This window comes from Pleurodeles waltl, chromosome 10, assembly GCF_031143425.1.
Source record: "Pleurodeles waltl isolate 20211129_DDA chromosome 10, aPleWal1.hap1.20221129, whole genome shotgun sequence".
Taxonomy (NCBI): domain Eukaryota; kingdom Metazoa; phylum Chordata; class Amphibia; order Caudata; family Salamandridae; genus Pleurodeles; species Pleurodeles waltl.
Window position 1 is genome coordinate 894912350 of NC_090449.1, and position 20445 is coordinate 894932794.

Sequence of the window (20445 nt, forward strand, 5' to 3'; positions counted from 1 at the left end):
GGCGACAGGAAACACCCCAAAGCGCAACGTGGACACATCCTAAATTTTTGAAAAAAACAGAGGTGTTTTTTGCGAAGTGCCTACCTGTAGATTTTGGCCTCTAGCTCAGCCGGCACCTAGGGAAACCTACCAAACCTGTGCATTTCTGAAAACTAGAGACCTAGGGGAATCCAAGGAGGGGTGACTTGCGGGGCTCGGACCAGGTTCTGTTACCCAGAATCCTTTGCAAACCTCAAAATTTGGCTAAAAAAACACATGTTCCTCACATTTCTGTGGCAGAAAGTTCTGGAATCTGAGAGGAGCTACAAATTTCCTTCCACCCAGCGTTACCCCAAGTCTCCCGATAAAAATGATACCTCACTTGCATGGGTAGGCCTAGCGCCGGCGACAGGAAACACCCCAAAGCGCAACGTGGACACATCCTAAATTTTTGAAAAAAACAGAGGTGTTTTTTGCGAAGTGCCTACCTGTAGATTTTGGCCTCTAGCTCAGCCGGCACCTAGGGAAACCTACCAAAACTGTGCATTTCTGAAAACTAGAGACCTAGGGGAATCCAAGGAGGGGTGACTTGCGGGGCTCGGACCAGGTTCTGTTACCCAGAATCCTTTGCAAACCTCAAAATTTGGCTAAAAAAACACATGTTCCTCACATTTCTGTGTCAGAAAGTTCTGGAATCTGAGAGGAGCTACAAATTTCCTTCCACCCAGCGTTCCCCCAAGTCTCCCGATAAAAATGATACTTCACTTGCGTGGATAGGCCTAGCGCCGGCGACAGGAAACACCCCAAAGCGCAACGTGGACACATCCTAAATTTTGGGAAAAAACAGAGGTGTTTTTTGCGAAGTGCCTACCTGTAGAGTTTGGCCTCTAGCTCAGCCGGCACCTAGGGAAACCTACCAAACCTGTGCATTTCTGAAAACTAGAGACCTAGGGGAATCCAAGGAGGGGTGACTTGCGGGGCTCGGACCAGGTTCTGTTACCCAGAATCCTTTGCAAACCTCAAAATTTGGCTAAAAAAACACATGTTCCTCACATTTCGGTGACAGAAAGTTCTGGAATCTAAGAGGAGCCACAAATTTCCTTCCACCCAGCGTTCCCCCAAGTCTCCCGATAAAAATGATACCTCACTTGTGTGGGTAGGCCTAGCGCCCGCAACAGGAAATGGCCCAAAACACAACCTGGACACATCACATTTTTTCATAGAAAACAGGGCCTACCTGTGGATTTTGGCCTCTAGCTCAGCCGGCACCTGGGGAAACCTAGCAAACCAGCGCATTTATGAAAACTAGAAACCCAGGGGAATCCAAGATGGGGTGAATTGTGGGTCTCTGACCAGGTTCTGTTACCCAGAATCCTTTGCAAACCTCAACATTTGGCTAAAAAAACATGTTTTCCTCACATTTCAGTGACAGAAAGTTCTGGAATCTGAGAGGAGCCACAAATTTCCTTCCACCTAGCGTTCCCCCAAGTCTCCCGATAAAAATGATACCTCACTGGTGTGGGTAGGCCTAGCGCCCGCGACAGGAAATGGCCCAAAACACAACGTGGACACATCACATTTTTTCATAGAAAACAGTGCCTACCTGTGGATTTTGGCCTCTAGCTCAGCCGGGCCCGGGGGGGCAGAAATGGCCTAAAATAAATTTGTCCCCCAACCCCCCTGCCCCCCCGGGAGCGACCCTTGCCTATGGGGTCGCCCCCCCTTTGCGTGACATTGGTGCCAAAAAAAAAATCCCCGGTGCCTAGTGGTTTCTGCCCCCCTTGGGGCAGATTGACCTACAATCGGCCAATCTGCCCCCAAGGGGGGCAGAAATGGTCTAAATACAATTTGCCCCCCAGGGGAGCGACCCTTGCCTAATGGGTCGCTCCCCATCTCTACAAAAACAAACAAACAAACAAAAAAAAACCACAAAAAAAAACAATTTGCCCTGGTGCCTAGAGGTTTCTGCCCCCCCGGGGGCAGATCGGCCTAATACCAATAGGCCGATCTGCCCCCAGGGGGGGCAGAAATGGCCTAAAATAAATTTGCCCCCCCAACCCCCCCGGGGAGCGACCCTTGCCTGCAAGGTCGCTCCCCTTGCGTGACGGCGCAAAAAAAAGATCCCTGGTGCCTAGTGGTTTCTGCCCCCCTTGGGGGCAGATTGACCTACAATCGGCCAATCTGCCTCCAAGGGGGGCAGAAATGGTCTAAATACAATTTGCCCCCCAGGGGAGCGACCCTTGCCTAATGCGTCGCTCCCCATCTCTAAAAAAACAAACAAACAAAAAAAAAACCCACACAAAAAAAAAATTGCCCTGGCGCCTAAAGGTTTCTGCCCCCCCCGGGGGCAGATCGGCCTAATACCAATAGGCCGATCTGCCCCCAAGGGGGCAGAAATGGCCTAAAATAAATATGCCCCCCCCACCCCCCCCGGGGAGCGACCCTTGCCTACAAGGTCGCTCCCCTTGCGTGACGGCGCAAAAAAAAAGATCCCTGGTGCCTAGTGGTTTCTGCCCCCCTTGGGGGCAGATTGACCTAAAATCGGCCGATCTGCCCCCAAAGCGGGCAGAAATGGCCTAAATACAATTTGCCCCTCCAGGGGAGCGACCCTTGCCTAAGGGGACGCTCCCCATCTGTAAAACACAACAACAACAAAAATCCCTGGTGCCTAGTGGTTTCTGCCCCCCGTGGGGGCAGATCGGCCTAATAAAAATAGGCTGATCTGCCCCCATGGGGGGCAGAAATGGCCTAAAATAAATTTGCCCCCCAAGGGAACGACCCTTACCTAAGGGGTCGCTCCCCTTACGTGAAAAACAAACAAACAAAAAAAACTCCCTGGTGTCTAGTGGTTTCTGCCCCCCTTGAGGGCAGACTGGCCTCATAAAAATAAGCCAATCTGCCCCCAAAGGGGGCAGAAATGGCCTAAATATAATTTCCCCCTATGGGAGCGACCCTTGCCTAAGGGGTCGCATCCCACACCTAAAAAACAAAAGAAAACAAATAAAAAAACAAACCAAAAAAAAGTATCCCTGGTGTCTAGAGGTTTCTGCCCCCACTGGGGGCAGATCGGCCTAATAATAGGCCGATCTGCCCCCAGGGGGGGCAGAAAAGGCCTTAAAAAAAATGACCCCCTGGGAGCGACCCTTGCCCAAGGGGTCGCTCCCTTCTGTCAATTTCATAGAAAAAAAAAAAAAACCCTGGTGTCTAGTGGGGTTTCAAAAGCCGGATTGCAAGCAATCCGGCTTTTGAAACCCTCGGAGAGACTTCAAAGGGAAGGAAATACATTTCCTTCCCTTTGAAGCCCCTCCGGGCCTCCCCCACGTGATCGAAAGAGAAATGCTGAGCATTTCTCTTTCGATCGCGCTGGAAGCTCTGCTTCCAGCGCGATGGGGGAGGTTGTGTGATTGTCAGCGCGCGCTCGCGCGCTGACGTCACGGGGGGGTCGGGGGTTGAAGGGGAAGGGATTCCCCTGTCAGCCCTGACCTAGGGGGGCGGCCCTCGGGAGGAGCGCTAGCGCTTCTCCCGAGGGCAGCATTCAGGACGTAATGGTTACGTCCATGGCGCCACACGGGCGCTGCCATGGACGTAACCATTACGTCCGTGGCGGGGAAGGGGTTAAGAACCTAATAACAATAGGCAATTTGAACAAGGAGGGCTGATCCGGCAGGCAAAGAAAGGCTGACAGTGCCGCCAAATAGCCTTTAACAGTAGCAAATGCACAACCTTTCTTTGCCAAAGCTAATGCATACAACAATCGGGCAGATGGGCCCTCAAAGGATCAATTTGCTTCTCTCCACACTAAGCAACAAATTTTGCCCACCTGCCGGCATAAACAGTCTTAGTGGAGTGTCACCTGGCTGATAAAATAACTTCCACTACCCCTGGTGGGAGAGAGAAAGAACTCAGATTGCCCCGTTCAATCTCCAGGCATGAAGGTGCAGGCTCTGGAGGTGGGGGTGTAAAACCTGCCCCTGCGACTGCGAGAGGAGATCTGCCCTGAGAAGAAGACTGAGCGAAGGGCACAGTGAGAGTTGGAGAAGGTCCGTGTACCACACCCTTCTTGGCCAATCCGGGGCTATTAAAATGACCTGAGCCCGATCTTGGTGAATCTTCCTCAGAACCCGGGGAATCAAGGGTTGGGGGGAAACGCCTAAAGCAACTAGTTGCACCAAGAGATCTGAAACGCGTCCACCAAAGCTCCTTGCACCAGAGGCACTGGAGGCTGCAGAATGACGGGCAGTGTGCGTTCTCCTGAGTGGCAAACAGATCTATCCTTGGAGAACCCCACATCTGAAAGATGTGAAGGGCCAGATCCCGATGGAGACGCCACTCGTGATCGGTTGAGAAATGTCGACAGAGTGTTCGCACGTATGTTGAGCACTCCGGCCAGATGATTTGCTCCCAAGCAAATCCGATGGTCCTGAAGCCAGGACCAGAGCTGCAGAGCAGGCATAGGACCTTGAGGACTGGAACAACCGCTCCAATTTGAAACATTGGCATCAACGCCTGGATGTCCTGAATCCGCTGAGGCGGAGGATAGGCCTGATTCAATGTTGTATCCTGTTCTGCCCCTATGAACAGGAGGCGCTGAGAGGGCTCCAGGTGAGACTTGGGCACGTTTACCGAAAAGCCCAGACTGAACAACAACTGAGTTGTCATCTGCAAGTGATGCAGCACGAGCTCTGGAGTCTTGGCTTTGATCAACCAATCATCCAGGTAAGGGAATACCGATAGTTCCTTCTTTCTGAGACTTGCTGCAGCCACCGCGATCACCTTTGTGAAGACTCGAGGTGCTGAAGTAAGACCAAACGTAAGGCCCGCAGACTGGTAGTGTTGCGACCCCACCACAAACCGGAGATACTTCCTGTGAGACTTGAGTAAAGGGATATGAAAGTAGGCATCCTGCAAGTCGACAGACACCATCCAATCCTCTTTGCTCAACGCCAGAAGCACCTGCGCCAGAGTCAGCATCTTGAATTTCTCCTGTTTGAGAAACCAATTCAAAATCCTCAGGTCCAGGATTGGTCTCCATCGACCATCCTTTTTGGGAATCAGGAAATATCTAGAATAACAACCCTGACCCCTTTCCTGCTCTGGAACCAACTCCACAGCACCTTTTGATAACAGGGTTTGAACATCCCGCTGCAACAACAGGAGATGGTCTTCTCAACAAAACGCGGGACGGGGTGGATGGGAGGGGGAAAATCCTGAAAAAGAGAGCATATCCTTTCCTCACAATGTTCAGAACCCAGGAGTCTGATGTGATTAACTCCCACTCGCGGAGAAAAATACATAATCTTCCCCCTACAAGAGAAGTATGGCTGAAAATGGGCAGAAAACTAGGGCTGCTTCCCTTGTTGTTGTCTTCCAGAGTAAGAGGATGATGCAGGGTGCTGCTGGGTGGCCCCTCTTGTCCGAACTCTCCCCGCCCTCTAAAGGACCTATAAGGGAGGCTGGCAGGCTTTTGGTCTGTGGACTGAGGTCTTCCATGGTAAACGGCTCCACGCCCAAACCCCCTGAAAGGACCTGAAAGGGGTAGTAGTGGAAGCCTGCAGACCCAAAGACTTTGCTGTGGCCCTACTGTCCTTAAAGCGCTCTAAGGCAGAGTCAGCTTTAGCACCAAAAAGCTTTTTCCCATCTAAAGGCAAGTCTAAGAGAGCAGACTGGACATCCAAGCAAAAGCCAGAGGACCTCAACCATGCATGCCTCCTGGTAGCAATAGAGGTACCCATCGCCCTGGCCACCAAATCTGTAGAATCCAGACCAGACTGGATTATCTGCTTTGCCGATGCCTGAACATCCAACAGGAGTTCTCCAAATTGTCCTTGCACCTCTTGTGGCAGGTCTGGAACGATAGTCCTGGCTGAATCCATCAGGGCGTGCACGTATCTACCTAATATACAGGTAGCGTTTGCTGCTTTGCAGGCCATACTACAAGAAGAAAAAGTCTTCTTCGCCGACTGCTCCATCCTCTTGGATTCCCTGTCCGACGGAATCACAGGGAAGGAGCCTGGTGCAGACCGTGTGGAACAAGAGGCCTGAAGAACCAGACTCTCCAGGGTAAGATGTTTCGAGAAAAAATCCTGGATCTCCAGGAGCCACCCTATACCTCCTTGCCACAGATCTGTTGACAGCTGGGGAGGACGCAGGCTTCCTCCATACCTCTAAAATAGGCTCTGTAAGAGCATCATTAAACGGAAGCAATGGATCCGCTGAAGCCAAAGAAGGATGCAGGACCTCAGTTAGAATATTCGCTTTGATCTCTGCAGCAGGCAATGGAAGATGAAAAAAAAAATCTGCCTTCCTAACCACAGTATGAAAAGAGGCCACCTCCTCCGTAAACTCTCCTGGAGAAGAAAGGTCCCATTCGGGGATGTGTCAAGCCCTCTTGCTGAGTCAAGCCCTTGATATTCCCCCAAGGGCTCCACAATCTCTCCTTCCTCCAGCAACTGCCTTTGGTACTCCTGTTCCTCCAAACATTTTAAAGCTTTTCTGCGCGACCTCAGCCTGGCCTCTAACCGTGGCATTGACATAGAATTAGCCGACGTCGATGACACCGGCTTCAGGGCTGAAAAGCGCGGACCAGGAGAAGAAGGCTGACTACGGTCTAATCCGGAGCGGATGCCATCGGCACCATGGTCACCTGAGGCTCCGTCATCAGCGTTGAGTGATAAGGTGATGACATCGGCACTGCAGGTCTAAAAGGTGATGTTAACGGAGCCGCAGGTCATTGAGACAACATCATCTGCGCCGAACCAGCACCCTCAGCCGGATAGAAGGGCATACACGGCACCGCCTTGTAAGGAGCCGGGGAGCCCAACGTAAATGCCAAAGGACCCGTGGGACCAGCCGGTGCACCAGCAGGGGCCATAGCATTAAGCATAGAAAACATGACATTTAAAAATGACGGCGGATCTGCTCCCGGAGCCGGGAAGGCAGGATACTGCTGGCCTCCATGCAGCACTTGCGTCAGTTGAGCATCTGATCCCTGCGCCACAGGTGAAAAGCGAGGACTCTCTGGAGGCGCGCCCACTTCGAAGACCGACGGCACCGGAGAAGCCTGAGGGCTTTGAGGCTGCAGAGTCACAGTCGGACTAACCTCTCACGTCGCACGGCATCGTCTAGATGGAGACCTGGACCTTGAAAGGCTCCAAGCCGAACGACGCCAAGTCATGATGACATCGCTTTTTGTGCTTCTTCGACGAAGTATGAGAAGACGACCTGTGATGGCTCTTATGTCCTTTTTTCACCTTAGCCAAAAAGTGTTTGGCTTCTCTCTCCTTCATAGCCTTTGGATTCATACTCTGGCAGGATACACACTCCTCAACGTCATGCTTGGAGCTAAAACACCAAAGACAATCATCATGAGGGTCAGTAACTGACATGCAACCCGCACTCTCGACAAGGCTTAAATCCCGACTTCCTAGGAGGAGACAATGTAACCAGAAACAAGACTGTAAACAGAACAAGATAGAACACCTTCAACAGTAGCGAGAGCTAGGAGAAAACCGTTAGCGTCGAACGCACGGAAAAAAGTCACGCGGCGAGGACCTATTATTGGCACGGTGACGTCAGACCAAGTCGCGTGGAGCTGTGCAATTGTGACATCCTTGTCGACGTGGAGAGCTGGGAAGAAGATTTTCCATCGGATGCTGGCGCATGGGAGAATTCATAAGGTGAGGAATCCACAGGTAGTTGTATCCATCAGAAATATTTACACTTAACTAATCTTGAAACATTGGACTAGCTGGTAACTACTGTTCTAAGTCTAGTATTAATCCTGCAAGTACTTTTTGATGAACAAAAAGGCTGTGAACATTCATTTTACCAAAATGAGGGCAGCCTCTGCACTGTACATTTCAGTTTTGCCAGGTGGGACTTTGTATTATAGGCAAGAAGCACTGAATAACAAGGGGTATACAGCATAACCAAATGTGGCCTAGCAGGCATAAGATCTTGCTTGAAGCAGATCTACTGTGAGGAAACCAAGCTAGAAGATAATTACATAATGGCAGGATGTTCACCAGCAGCGCAAGCCATACTAAGACAACCTAAACTATTACTTTCTTGCCACTGCCTTCAAAATAACTGCCATCGAGCACAGGCCTATGTGCACCTGTCTCAATGCTTCCCAGGTCACTGGGGTACTCTAGCATACCAGACAGAAGTTCTGTGGCTGGAAACCCTGTGATATCTCGAAAGGTTTAACATTAACTCTAAAGTTACTGTTGCTTTCAGGTATACATGACTGTCTTGGTACATAGCCCATAACAGAAAATCTCTTGCCCATCAGGGCTATACCTGGCATATGATGGCAACTGCTGCCATGTTTTGAACATTCCTGGCATGTGATGGCCATCTCAAGCTGTGGTGGCCAGCCCTGGCATTTGACAACCAGACCTGACATATGATGGTTATAACTCACATTAGATTAAGATATAGATTAAAGAACATTTGAAGCTGTTCTAGGATATGATGGCGGTTTATGGGCATATTAAACTATACATGGGACTGTGAAGTCATATCTGTCCAAGCATGAGTAGAAGTAAACATGGTTACTATCTGAGCAGGATGAAATTGTGACGATGGCCAACAAGATGTGTTGCTGAGGAGCTATGACCTTTATTGATTAAATTGTGCCCAATTCAGAACAGCCTAAACCAATTTTATGGAACTGTGCTGCCCTGCCTAATTTGCAGTGATATCTGAGGTTATTTGCACTTTTCTGAGTGCTCAGTTTGAAGGAGTGGAAATTGCCCCTCCACATGGGCTTGCTGAGGCCCGGACAGCCTGGAGGAACAGAGGAGTCCTGGAAGGCTGTGTTGTTATTGAGTGTGTCCACAAGCCCTTGGGGAGTGGGCGAGCTCAGTGTCCTGTGCTCCCCCATGGCATGGAGAGAGGCTGTTAATACATGTCTTGCATGTGAGCAGGGCGTACCTTGGTTGCTGTGAACCACATCCAGCCTGTATAGTAACAGTGAGTAACAGCACAATACTAAACGATCTAACCAGACTAATCAATTAAAGTGAAGCCTCAAAGAAAATCATTTCTGGAAGTAAACCAAAGCTACAAGCAATAAACTGCAAATACATGCTGCTCTACCCAAGCATGTCTGAGTTATAGCGAACGGAAAAAGCAACTTCTTTTACCAGCCCGAGGATGTCCGAACCTAGCTTGAGATGTAGAATAGGACTCCACCTAAAGAACTGGCCCAACCTACCCTGCCATGAATGGAACAGATCATGGGGCTGGGCACAAAGCTGCTGGGGAGACAGACTGCAGGACAGAAAACATCCTGCATACTCCTACAGGAGGATGGCACCATGCGAGGCCAGAGGTCAGTCTCTTTGGAGTTTTTGTGGACAGCCTGTGGCTCACCTGAACTAGCACCCACATCCACTATAGACAAAGGCTTTTTAGACATGGTGACTGGCCAGATGTTGGTATGGTTATTAAAATAAGAAAGACAGCAAACAAATATTCTGAGCTGGTGCCAAGAGGAAGGACAAGACATAATAGCCTGTAAGCAAATACATGATAAATGCAGGCAATTTTTGAAAAGGGGCTATGCTCAACCCAATAATGTACCAAGACCAGAGATCGTATACTACTTAAGTCTGATAGAGCTGCCAAGCTTGATGGATGAACAGCGTGCCGGCTTAGAGCCCCCTCTCCCACGAAGATGTTCTAGATGGGATGCAGAAGAGCAAACACCCGCTCACCTCTACGAGGCAATACCTTGACCACTCCTATATGGACTAATGGGAGATCTTTAACAGAGAGAAGCAATGATAATTATCGTTCTTAAAGATCAAAAAGATCAAACTCTAGCAAAAAAGACTCCTGCAGGTTATGAGATGTCTAATCCATGAAGGTCAAACCGTATTTATGCCTGGTAGGAGTATGTTGCATAATATTAGGCAAATAATGCACATTATGCACTTGCTAGAGAAGATTACACCCTGGAGAACCTAGAAATAAAGCGCTCCTTTGACACTGTGGGCTTGGACTACACCTGGCTCGTTATGGAACAGGTTTTGGTACCACTTTCATAGACTGGGTCAGACTTTAGTATTATGAGTTGAAGGCCAGGGTGCACACAAGACCTGGATATCTGACTGCCGAACACTGGAGAGAGGAACAACAGAACAGGCCCATAGGAAATTGATGGACGTCTGCCCAGAGCTACTGACTAACACATTTTGGAAGAAAGACTGCGAGATATCCAGTACACTAAACAAACACAATTTTATTTGATAAGGAAAACCTACCTTACTCCCAAGAAACTCACACTACTTTATCCTGACAGATTGTGTGTTTGTATTACGTGCAGATTACAGTCCACGTACTGCCTGCATGTGACATGCAGCTGATGCTGGGTTCTTTGATGAAGTGGTGGAAAGCTTCCCTGCACCAATGGGTACACAGCTCAAGAACTCCGTCAAACAATGCTTATTATGGATATTTCATAATATTCAATGGAAAAAAGACTTGATGGAAGGAAAAGGTTATAGTGGATGAACACCACATGAAGGTCATGTGAAAGGACAATACGCTGACAGAGTATCAAGCACAGCCAAATGGAATTACAGGCCCCTGTTTTAGCCTGTTGAGAGCTCACTGTAAAATCGTGAAATGGCTTCCATTTGAAACCAGAAGGATTATTATCCAGGGATTGATTTTATCATGCCTGGACTATGGAAACTCTATCTACTTAGGGAGTCCTAAAGTAGACATTTGGAAATTGCAACTTATTAAAAATGCGGCAGCCAGGATTCTTTTGGGGGTTCCTATGTTTTGTTCAGCAACAGGTGCTCTCAAATCCCTGCACTGGCTTCCAATTTGAGCAGAATCCAGTTTAAGACTGTCTGTTTGGTTCATCGGGCCAAACACAAGCAGGGCCGAAAAATTATTCAACAATTGATTTTCCCTTATCTAACAAGGAGATCTCATAGATCCTCCTCCCTTGACCTCCTTGCCATACCGAGTATAAAGAGAGCCAGGAGCGGCAGTCGGTCCTTCTCCTACTTACACCCCAAGTTATGGAATTCTCCTCCGGTGAGCCTGGGAAGTTAAAAGAATTGGCTATGCTTTCGCAAGCACTTAAAAATGTATCTCTTTCCCAAAGCAGAGTAAAGCCGGTCGCCCTCTGCTATTCTTCAGCACTGGGAAGCCCCGTTTTAGGTAGCCATGCACTTTATAAATCCGGTAATGAATGAATGAATAGGAGGCTATGTAAGCAAAGCTGACTGACCCCCAAAACAGGCCATCCTGCCAGAAGTGTATGATTGATGAAAAATAGCATTCTAGGTTATTTTCTAGTTAACCTTTTTTTTTGGGCGTACAAGATAACATGGACGCAGACCAAACAGAAGGTGTTGGTATGGTAAAAATGTCTTAACCATCTTTAAACTGCACTGTTGAATATTATTGTTGAAAAGTAATACAAATATTAAAAAACAGTGTGAAACCATTTTATCTGAATTACAAAATGTCGGATTCAAACTGCATAAATGACAAATTGAGTTTTAGGTTGAAAGCGAGATTAGTGTGAATCAACCAATACCTGGTTTAAATGAAATCAAGTACAATCTAACAACTGTGCACGCTAGACTTCAAATATCTATCACCCATAACTGGCCCCTGCCAACTACCATTCCACTTTTGCTTTTTAACCCTCACTCACATTGACTAATAAGTCTTTACAAACATTTTGTTCATTCAATGTTATTTTGTTTTAAAGGTCAGTGATTCATCCTATTTATATTTTTCACCTTTAGAGTCAACGAATGACATAATCCTGAAAAAAAATATTTAGATGACATTTGGGAGGCCAAACATTTTATTTACCAACTATGAAATGCTGGTGTTTATGATTAAAATTAGTGTATTTTCAGAAAACAGAAGGACAGGGTTTCGATACAAAGGGATTATTATCTAAAAATAAACATTAAATGGATATTTGAGGTCAAGATCATTTGAACTTTAAGAAATTTACTTTCTTTTGTTTGGGTGTGAAATTAGTTGATTTACTAAAACTGAAACACTGGCATTTACGAACACAAGTTTAAATAAAAAAAAAAAAGTAAACCGAAACACCCCGATTAATAGAACGTAATCAGGGATCCAGGAAAAAGCGTAGAAAGCATGGGAAATTCCGAAAGAGGTCCCGAAAAACAAAGGTTCCCATACACAAAACAGAAAAAAATGGTTATAAAATGCGATGCAGACTATTCTGGCCTACAGAAAAACACCCTGGGCAGAATTTCCTAGCACCCCCATGAGGTGTAACTTTAGGCTCTAGGCAAAGCAATCAAACAGTTGATGATATACTATTTTACGAGAGAAAACATGTTTTTAGAAATGCTTTGCCCAACGTTTCAGGCGACACCGAACAGCTGAGGCTGCATTTCATAACTTAGAGTGCCATCCAAAGAAAATAGGACTCTTTACACTGGAGGCCCTTGGCATTCCAGATCACTCAAGTATCCACTTAGAGGATTGAACAGTACAGAACTCCAAATACAAAAAAATATATGACTGAAGCGCATAGCGAAACAGAAAAATAACACGTCAATGCACGAATGCCAACAATTGAAGAAAAAAAATTACGGAGAATAATCTTGGTAGACAAAATCAACGTTTCCCTCTAACACTAAAAAAGTACACCACTGATTTTGGGCAGAACCAAACCTTGTAGAAAAAAAAATAAAAAAATGTATTTATCAGTACAATTGAACCAACATTGCAGCAAAGACCGTTCACTACAGCGGGCAGCTTGTCAAGGCGAGAACATGTGCACAGCACTATATGTAACAGCAGCAATGGCAGCTCCTCCTTAAGGGCGGAGGAGCGTCGCCCCCCGCCAGCAGCAGCAAACCTTTTCCCCAAAAACGATAATATACTGTGTTTATTATAGTTTTTGGGGAAAAGGTGCAGGACAACGGGGTTGACGAGCAATGAGGGGGAGTGCTCAACACTCCCCCTCACTGCGCATGTATGTTTTACCGGCAGTCTTGGGCCAGCCAAACACACATGCGCAGAAGGGTCTCTCCAGCCCAGCAACACAGTCTTGCCTGGAAACACCCTGGCTGGGCGCTCCCAGCCAGTCCTGACATTGCTCTGAGTAGCGTCAGGATTGGCCACAGAGCAGGCTGGGAGCCTGTGCATGCAGTGAGAAGGAGGAGCAGAGAAACGGCGCGGGAGCAGAGGTAAGTGGTTTTTTTAAAATATATTTTTTAATGTAATGTGTCCCCCCTACTAACCCCTCACGTGGCCGCCCGCCCCTCTGCGATCACAACTGAAGTGCTGTCCACGCAGGGACAGTATATCGGTAAAGCGCATCCATCTTTCCCTAATTGTGTTGTACCTTATCATCCCATCCCAAGATCATTAGGGTCTTTAATTTTCTGTATCATTATTCAGATTCCGTACCAGTAGATACATCACTTGATGAAGCATCCCTAGCAGTCAGAAACCTATCTCCCAGGGCACTCCATAGTTGTACATGGTCCTCCTATTTCTCACCCCCTCCTACTTAGTTTCGCGTTAATCTCTCCCACAAGTGTCCATTACTCATCGTCCCTGCACCAGCTCACAGTCTTTGGGGGCACGCTGACCCATCCATGTTATGACAACCCTGTGGCGGGCACGGACAAGCACAAGCTGGAGGTATTTGGATGCTATCTTGCGCCCCTTAAGCCTGCTTTTATTGTCTAAGAGGCAAGTCTGCACAGTGAGGAGATACTGCAATGATGTGGTGTGTACTAGTTTTTCGACCACCTGCGCCCACAAAACCTGCACTGTTCAACACCCCCAGGCCAAGTGTAAGAAATCAGCCCCTGGGCTCCTGTATTGTGGACAGGTGCCCATCCAGGTATGGATCACTTTCCTTGCAGTTCCCCCAGTTTCGTTTCAGACACTGATAGAGCTGCCTGCAACTGGCACCACAAGCTGCACAGCAGCCCTAGACACACTTGTGCATGACCACGTTCATTGCCTCCCATAAAGTGGCCCTAGTTACTGTAGAGCTCCAATTTGTCGCTATATAGTCAGTCAGCGCCTGCGTCAAAGCTTCCCATCCAACTGCGTTAGTCAAAACCTCTGCTGTGAAACTCCACAGGGGGGGGGGGGGGAAGTCTATTCCACAGGGGCACCCCACCGGAATGTGCAGGACCCTGGGGAGTGGTCCGAGAGAAATCTAGCTTGATGTATTAATGTAATACCCCAACTCACAGGGATTACGCCCCGCCTCCATCCAATCCAGCCTACTATAAGTGCTGTGTGTCAGGGAATAGCACATGTACAACTTCTGATGCCAGTGAAGCACCCTCCAAGCATCAACCAGTCCTAGATTGTCCATCACCTCCACAAGGGCCATGATCATTTGAGGCTTGGTGCCCTCCCTAGATGGGGATCTGATAAGTGCCCCATCAGTGATACAATTAAAATCTCCCAGCCAGAACAGGGGCGTGTTCGCCTCTTGTGACACCAAGTCTTGAACCACATGAAAAAAATAAGGATCTTCCACATTGGAGGAGTATGTGTTAAGCACGGAGATCACCCTGACATCCAAATCACCCTGTAGGAAGACATACCTACCCTCCACATCTGCCTCAACATATGTAAGTGAAAATGGCATGCTTGGAGCCACCCAGATCAGGACTCTCCTAGTGTACATAGAGTAGGAGGCATGATAGAGCTGCCCCTTACACTTCTAAGCCAACTGCTCAGCTCCAACTGCTTATACTCAAAGTGCATCACCTGTAGACAGGCTATGCTTATTTAATGGTGCTGCAAATAGAATAAGACCCTGTACCTCTTTATACAATACTCCAGCCCTTGCACATTCCAAGTGATGACATAAAAACTACCCCCATCATCTTGTACCCGATTCTCTCTTCACCTTCAAACATCCTCTGCATTATGACAACCCCACCCTGCTGTGTTAACATATTCAACAATTGACATTAAACAGCAACATCAAACAGCCTTCCACCCATGGACAAACAATGTCTACGTAAGCCCATCTTAAGCAAGTGCAGGGACCCACACTTCATCCCACCCCGTCCAACAGGGACAGGCCCCACTTCTCCAGACTACCAGCCCATTCACTCCACACACCCATCTAGTGGAATTGTAGTATCAGCACCTAATACAGCTCAAACATCAGGGATGAGCCCCTCAGTCCAGAACCAACCCCTCCACCTATCCCCCGGCAATAGCTAGTTTTCACTATGGATTATCCATGAACCACAAAGCTCACATCATGCCTCCGGGACTGCAAGCCAACATGTGCAGAGCACAAAGAGAGATACTAGCCAACATATTTGGCAGGTTCAGTTTAGCAGTATGTCCCTTCACAACATATCCAGGACAAAGTCCTGCTCCTGGTCACTAATTCCTACCAGCCACTTGTATCACACTAGACCCATCGAACAGGAAGCCCCTCTCACCCCCCAGTCCTCTGTGCCAACTACCACATGCGACTGTTACATGGGCACCCCTGCTCTCCCCACCCAGTGGGCTCACCTTGTGCGGGGACACAGGGGGTCAGCTCCGTGTTCCCCCGAGGTCTCCACTGCAGACTGTCCCCAGAACCACTCCTACCCGGCCCCAGGGGATAGTGACATCGTACACGGTGCTCAAAAGGATCTCTGCACCAGTACAGGGTACGGCGGCACAGTAGTAGTTTCAGCATTGACCAGGAGTCCCCCACACTACAATTGCAGCAGTGGTAGCCCCATGGCAAGCCAGCCAGGAGCGAGCAGGGCCCCGAGTCCAGCCATCAAGGTCGAGCAGTTTCAAGTGGGGGGAGATCCCCCTTTATGACCCACTCCTGGATCGCCTACAGGCAATGAGGGATCAGGTCTGGGCCGTTAATGGGCAGGGCTCAACCTCAGGCCACAAGCCAGCAGGCAACAAGCTGGTTCCACCCCCAGGCTCCCTTGCACACAATGTCTTGGTAGGCACTCTGTTACGGGGCAGGGGATCTGTTCCCCTTGCATTACGGCACTCCTCTTCGGAGCCTCTACAGGTGTGGGGGGGGGGAAGCCAGATCTGCCCCCTCGCTGTCCAGCCCCTGCAGGAACTATCAGGCCTCTTCTTCTTGCTGCCAGGGGCTTCAAATAATCCCAGCTGCGGAACTCGGCCACACTGCTCACCCAGTGTGCCTCCTGCTTCCCAAGGGAACACTTTAGGGCCAGTAGGCTGTGCTTGCCTCCAGCACCCCCCCCCCACGGGGCCCCTCAGGTTTTCGCCTCTGCCTCGCTCCGCAGCAACCGCCCCCATCAATATCAACGCCATCCAGGGGGACCAAGCAGTAGACCACCACTGCCCCAACAGGAAACACAGGCTGCTGCCTGGCAACAGAGCGTGACTGAGCCTCACCAGGCCTGGCTCCAGCTGCCTCCAAGCTGGCCACAGGAGGCTGAAATGGCCACTCCCCTCAGCCTTCTCCGCAGCGGGCGCTAAGACCCTACCGTTGCCTCTGTTTGGGCCCCCTTATCTCCAGGGGAGAATCAACATTTCTTGAGGGTAACAAGCAGCGCAATGTATGCACTGGATGGGACGGATCAGACAGGATGACTGTGAAGGGAGCTCCAGGAATCTACATCCTGTCGGCCATCTTCCTTGGCCAGGCCCCCATGAACAAGACCATCTTATTTATGGTGGCCAAGAACAGAAAAGTAAGCTCCAGCAAATATTTTTTTAAAAAAAAAACACAATTTGCATTTATAGTGATTATTATTACAAGTACGAATCTTATGAATATTATCATCATCATAATTATTATAGAAGGAAAATGAGCAAAAAAGTAGAAATCATCTCAAGGCATACCAGAAAAGATTATACATTAAAATCTGGAAATATATATTAATATGTTTTCAACCATGAAAGGGGAGGATATTCGTTTTCTTTTTTTTTATGAAAAAAAATAGTTTATGAAGGAAGGCAGTTTAAATTTAAAAAGAGAAAAGAAAATGAACTTATGAAGAGGAAACAGAAAAAAAAAATTATCCAAGTAGCATGGCCGGAGAAGGAGGATATAGGACAAAACAAATGGTAACAGTACTAAGCGTACGTCACTGAAACTTGGAAGTAGTTTTGATTTTAACAGGTGAAGTTGATGGAAAATAAAATATTTTTACTTTAGAAATGTATCCAATTGTTAGAAAGCACATGCATGTACCAATTGCATGATATATATTTCTGGGGCATTGCCTTCAAGTAGGCCTTTGCAGAGTTTCTGTACACTAACTAAATTACTGTTGTCTACTAGGAAAATAAAAGTGTTATTGAAATAGATGTGAAATAGTATTGGAACTGAAAAATGAAATTAGTGGGAAAAGCAAGAACACAACATAGATATCTGGAAATGTCTTGTACCCCATTCCTGTGTGTGTAGTTGCTCTTGATAACATTGATCTCCGCCCTCAGTTGCTCAATTTGTTCCTGATTATACTCCTGGGAATCTTCTTGTGAAGAGGTTATAAACACTGGAGGCTGTGTAGGCACTAAATCCCTTAGAATAAGGCCAGAAAAATCATGTGTAATGGAATTTGGTCCAGAAAAGCACTGAGAGTTCTGTAAGACAGACGAAACAACAGACAATAATGGATTAGTCAAACGATAATTGTTTAGTGAACATGTACATATGATGACATTTTCAGAGAGAAATGTATTTGGTGGTGACAAGATGCGAGTCTTATGAACAGGAAAACATAGATCTAAGAGGTATTCTTTCATCAAATGTGCAACTCAATGTAGATTTATGTTACCATCTACAGATTATAATACCTTTCCTGAATCTGTTTACCCAAAATGTACTGAACTCTACCAATAAGTCAGCAGTGGGATTTGAGGTCCTGTGAATGTTATTCGCATACGCGTTGGGAGCTATAAATTATACTAAAATATAGTTGTGCTCATCCATGAAATTAGATTATTGAACACAATAACATTTACACAGACATACCTGGTAATAAATGAACACAATTTTACTTGCAAGATTTTGTTATTGTGGTTTGAGCAGGGATAAATATTAACATATTCAGAGGAAATGTGTCCTTAAGATCAAGAGAATTACTTCCTGCTTCTAAGCAAAGTAAGGCTACTGTGGTAAAGAAACTGCAGAATTAGCATTTTTGAAAAGTTATATCAATTGAATAGTGTTGATTATTCCACAAGCCTGGCCCCATGGTTGAGAAGCCTCAATATAAATGGAAGGTGATAAAACGACATGTTTATTACCAGCCAGTACCTCCAAACTACCTCTAAATGTGCTTTAGATTGCAAGAGTAGTTGTCACATTGGAGGAGTATTTTATAAACCTGAACTCAATATAAGTTGGTGAGGTTGGCCATTCCAGAATGATTACCACTTCAATATTACGAATATGTGGGCTGCCTACAAGAGACCAGCAGCGCTAATTTACCCATTCTGACTTCAATGGTTGCTATACCAAGTAACTGTAAGAGAGATTATAGTAGCACATATTTTTCAACTTCCTAAACAAATAAATAGCTATTAGAGTAGTAAAAAGTACTTCTAGTCCAAAGCATTCTTGTTGTTTCCTCACCTAGAAAATGACCATTTATTTAAAACAAAATATGAGCGGTTAACCATGTAGAATCCCTGCACGGCTACCTCAATAGCTCTCGTTATACAATACAAATAACCAAAACCCGTATGGGCATTTTTTTTTACCATTAACAAAAAAAAATCTCTAATAAAACCCACCCAAAGCACACATTTTTTACTAACTCAGAGATACTTGTATTCTTGGTGTCAAATGAACAACTTGAAAAAATAATTATTCCCCAATTGCAAATATTAAAAAACCTTTTTATAGACTCTTAGCATAGCTTTCTTTAAAACAGCGATTCAGTAATATTTGCTATTTTGAAATGCCGAATCAGTACTTGCAAATCATTGTGAGAGGCAAATTTCAACCATCTCAACAGCAGCCCTATACATTCCATTAATATAGGAAGCTGGCCTGGTGTGTTGTGGATACCTAAGGTACTTACACCTTATACCAGGTCCAGGTATCCCCCAATAGTGACATGTAGGCAGTGTCTAGAAGCCAGGCTCTTTAGAGGTAGCTGAGGATGAGCAGCCAAGGCTTATCTAGAAGACATGCAAAGCTCATACAATACCACTGTAGACTCGCAGCACATACACACATGAAAGAATACACTGAGTGTCGCAAAAATAAAGGTACTTTATTATGGTAACACAACACCAAGATTAATATAGAGGCAAATACTCCCTTAGGAGGTAATTAATACATAAGTTATATACACTAGTTGTCATAAATAGGCATAAGAATATTTAGAAAACAGTGCACATAGTGTAAAACACAATAGAGAACAGTGGACCTAGGGGAAGCACAAACCATATACTAAAAAAATGGAATGCAAGTGCCACCCCCACCCAGGAAAGCACAAAGGTAAGTACCACAACACCCCCAGCAAATAGGCAGGAAAGCAGGAGTAAATTACTAGTATTTTCATAGAACACCACTTAGAAGAAAATAAGAGAATTGCAAAACCCACATATGAATACAAGAAACCAACTGTGGATTCCTGAAGAGGAAGACCTGTGGAAAGAGGGCACCAAGTCTAGATGACACAGCAGAGTCCAGTGGGGGCAGGAGCCCCTACTCACCAGGCTGATGATTGCAGGAGTTGGTCGACGGTGCAGAAGAAAAGTCACACTGCAGCCCTGGAGTTGGAGTCGAGTTACTGGAGGATACAGGTGATGTCCCACACCAGAAGGAAGATTGCAGTTGGGTTTGCGTGTCCGGATTCCACCAACAAGCCTTAGCACAGGCAAAACTTGTGATTGGCAGAAAGTAGTGCTACTGGGACCAGCAAGGCCCAGGAGGACTCAACCCAGGTGGGAGAGTCAGAGGGGTCCCTCAGCTTCGCAGAGAGCCCACCCCACACAAGCACAGGCAGCACACACAAGTCCCACAGGACGGAGACACGGAAGGTGCAAAAGGAGCCCACGCCTCAGGAGAACCACTCAGGGAGCTGTGCATCGCAGAAAGGAGTGCTGGGGCTGGAGCTACACGAAGACTGAAGACCCCTTAGAAGAAATGCCACCAAGCCTTGGCAGCTGCAAAAGAGTACTTTCAAGAGTTGGAAGGCACAGGCTTACCTCCACCCAAGTTGGAATGCTAGTAAAGAGGACCGTCTGGACCACTTCCAACCACCACCCGTGTTGCAGGATCCACGCAGCTCAGCAGGAGAGGGGAACAACAGAGCCAGTCATTGTTGCCGTAGGTACCTGTAGATGCAGGGGAGGGACTCTTTCACGCCAAGGGAGATTCCTTCTTCTTTCATGTGCAAACTGAAGATGGACTGTCCTCAGAGGATGCACGACCGGGTAAATGTTGCAAACGTTGGAAGGAGCCGGAGAAGCAACGCTGCAGGCGAATTCTTTGTTGTAGATTGTCAG

General features: G+C 47.0%; 1 protein-coding gene across 2 annotated transcripts in view; it reads right to left on the reverse strand.

Annotated features, from left to right (window-relative positions):
- PEX1 (peroxisomal biogenesis factor 1) overlaps positions 1-20445 on the reverse strand; it is a 729162-nt gene that overhangs the window by 207880 nt on the left and 500837 nt on the right. For both annotated transcript variants that reach the window (XM_069211642.1, XM_069211643.1), the window contains exon 22: positions 17368-17565. In XM_069211642.1, coding sequence (XP_069067743.1) covers positions 17368-17565 — 198 coding nt within the window. The remainder of the gene's footprint in view (positions 1-17367; positions 17566-20445) is intronic.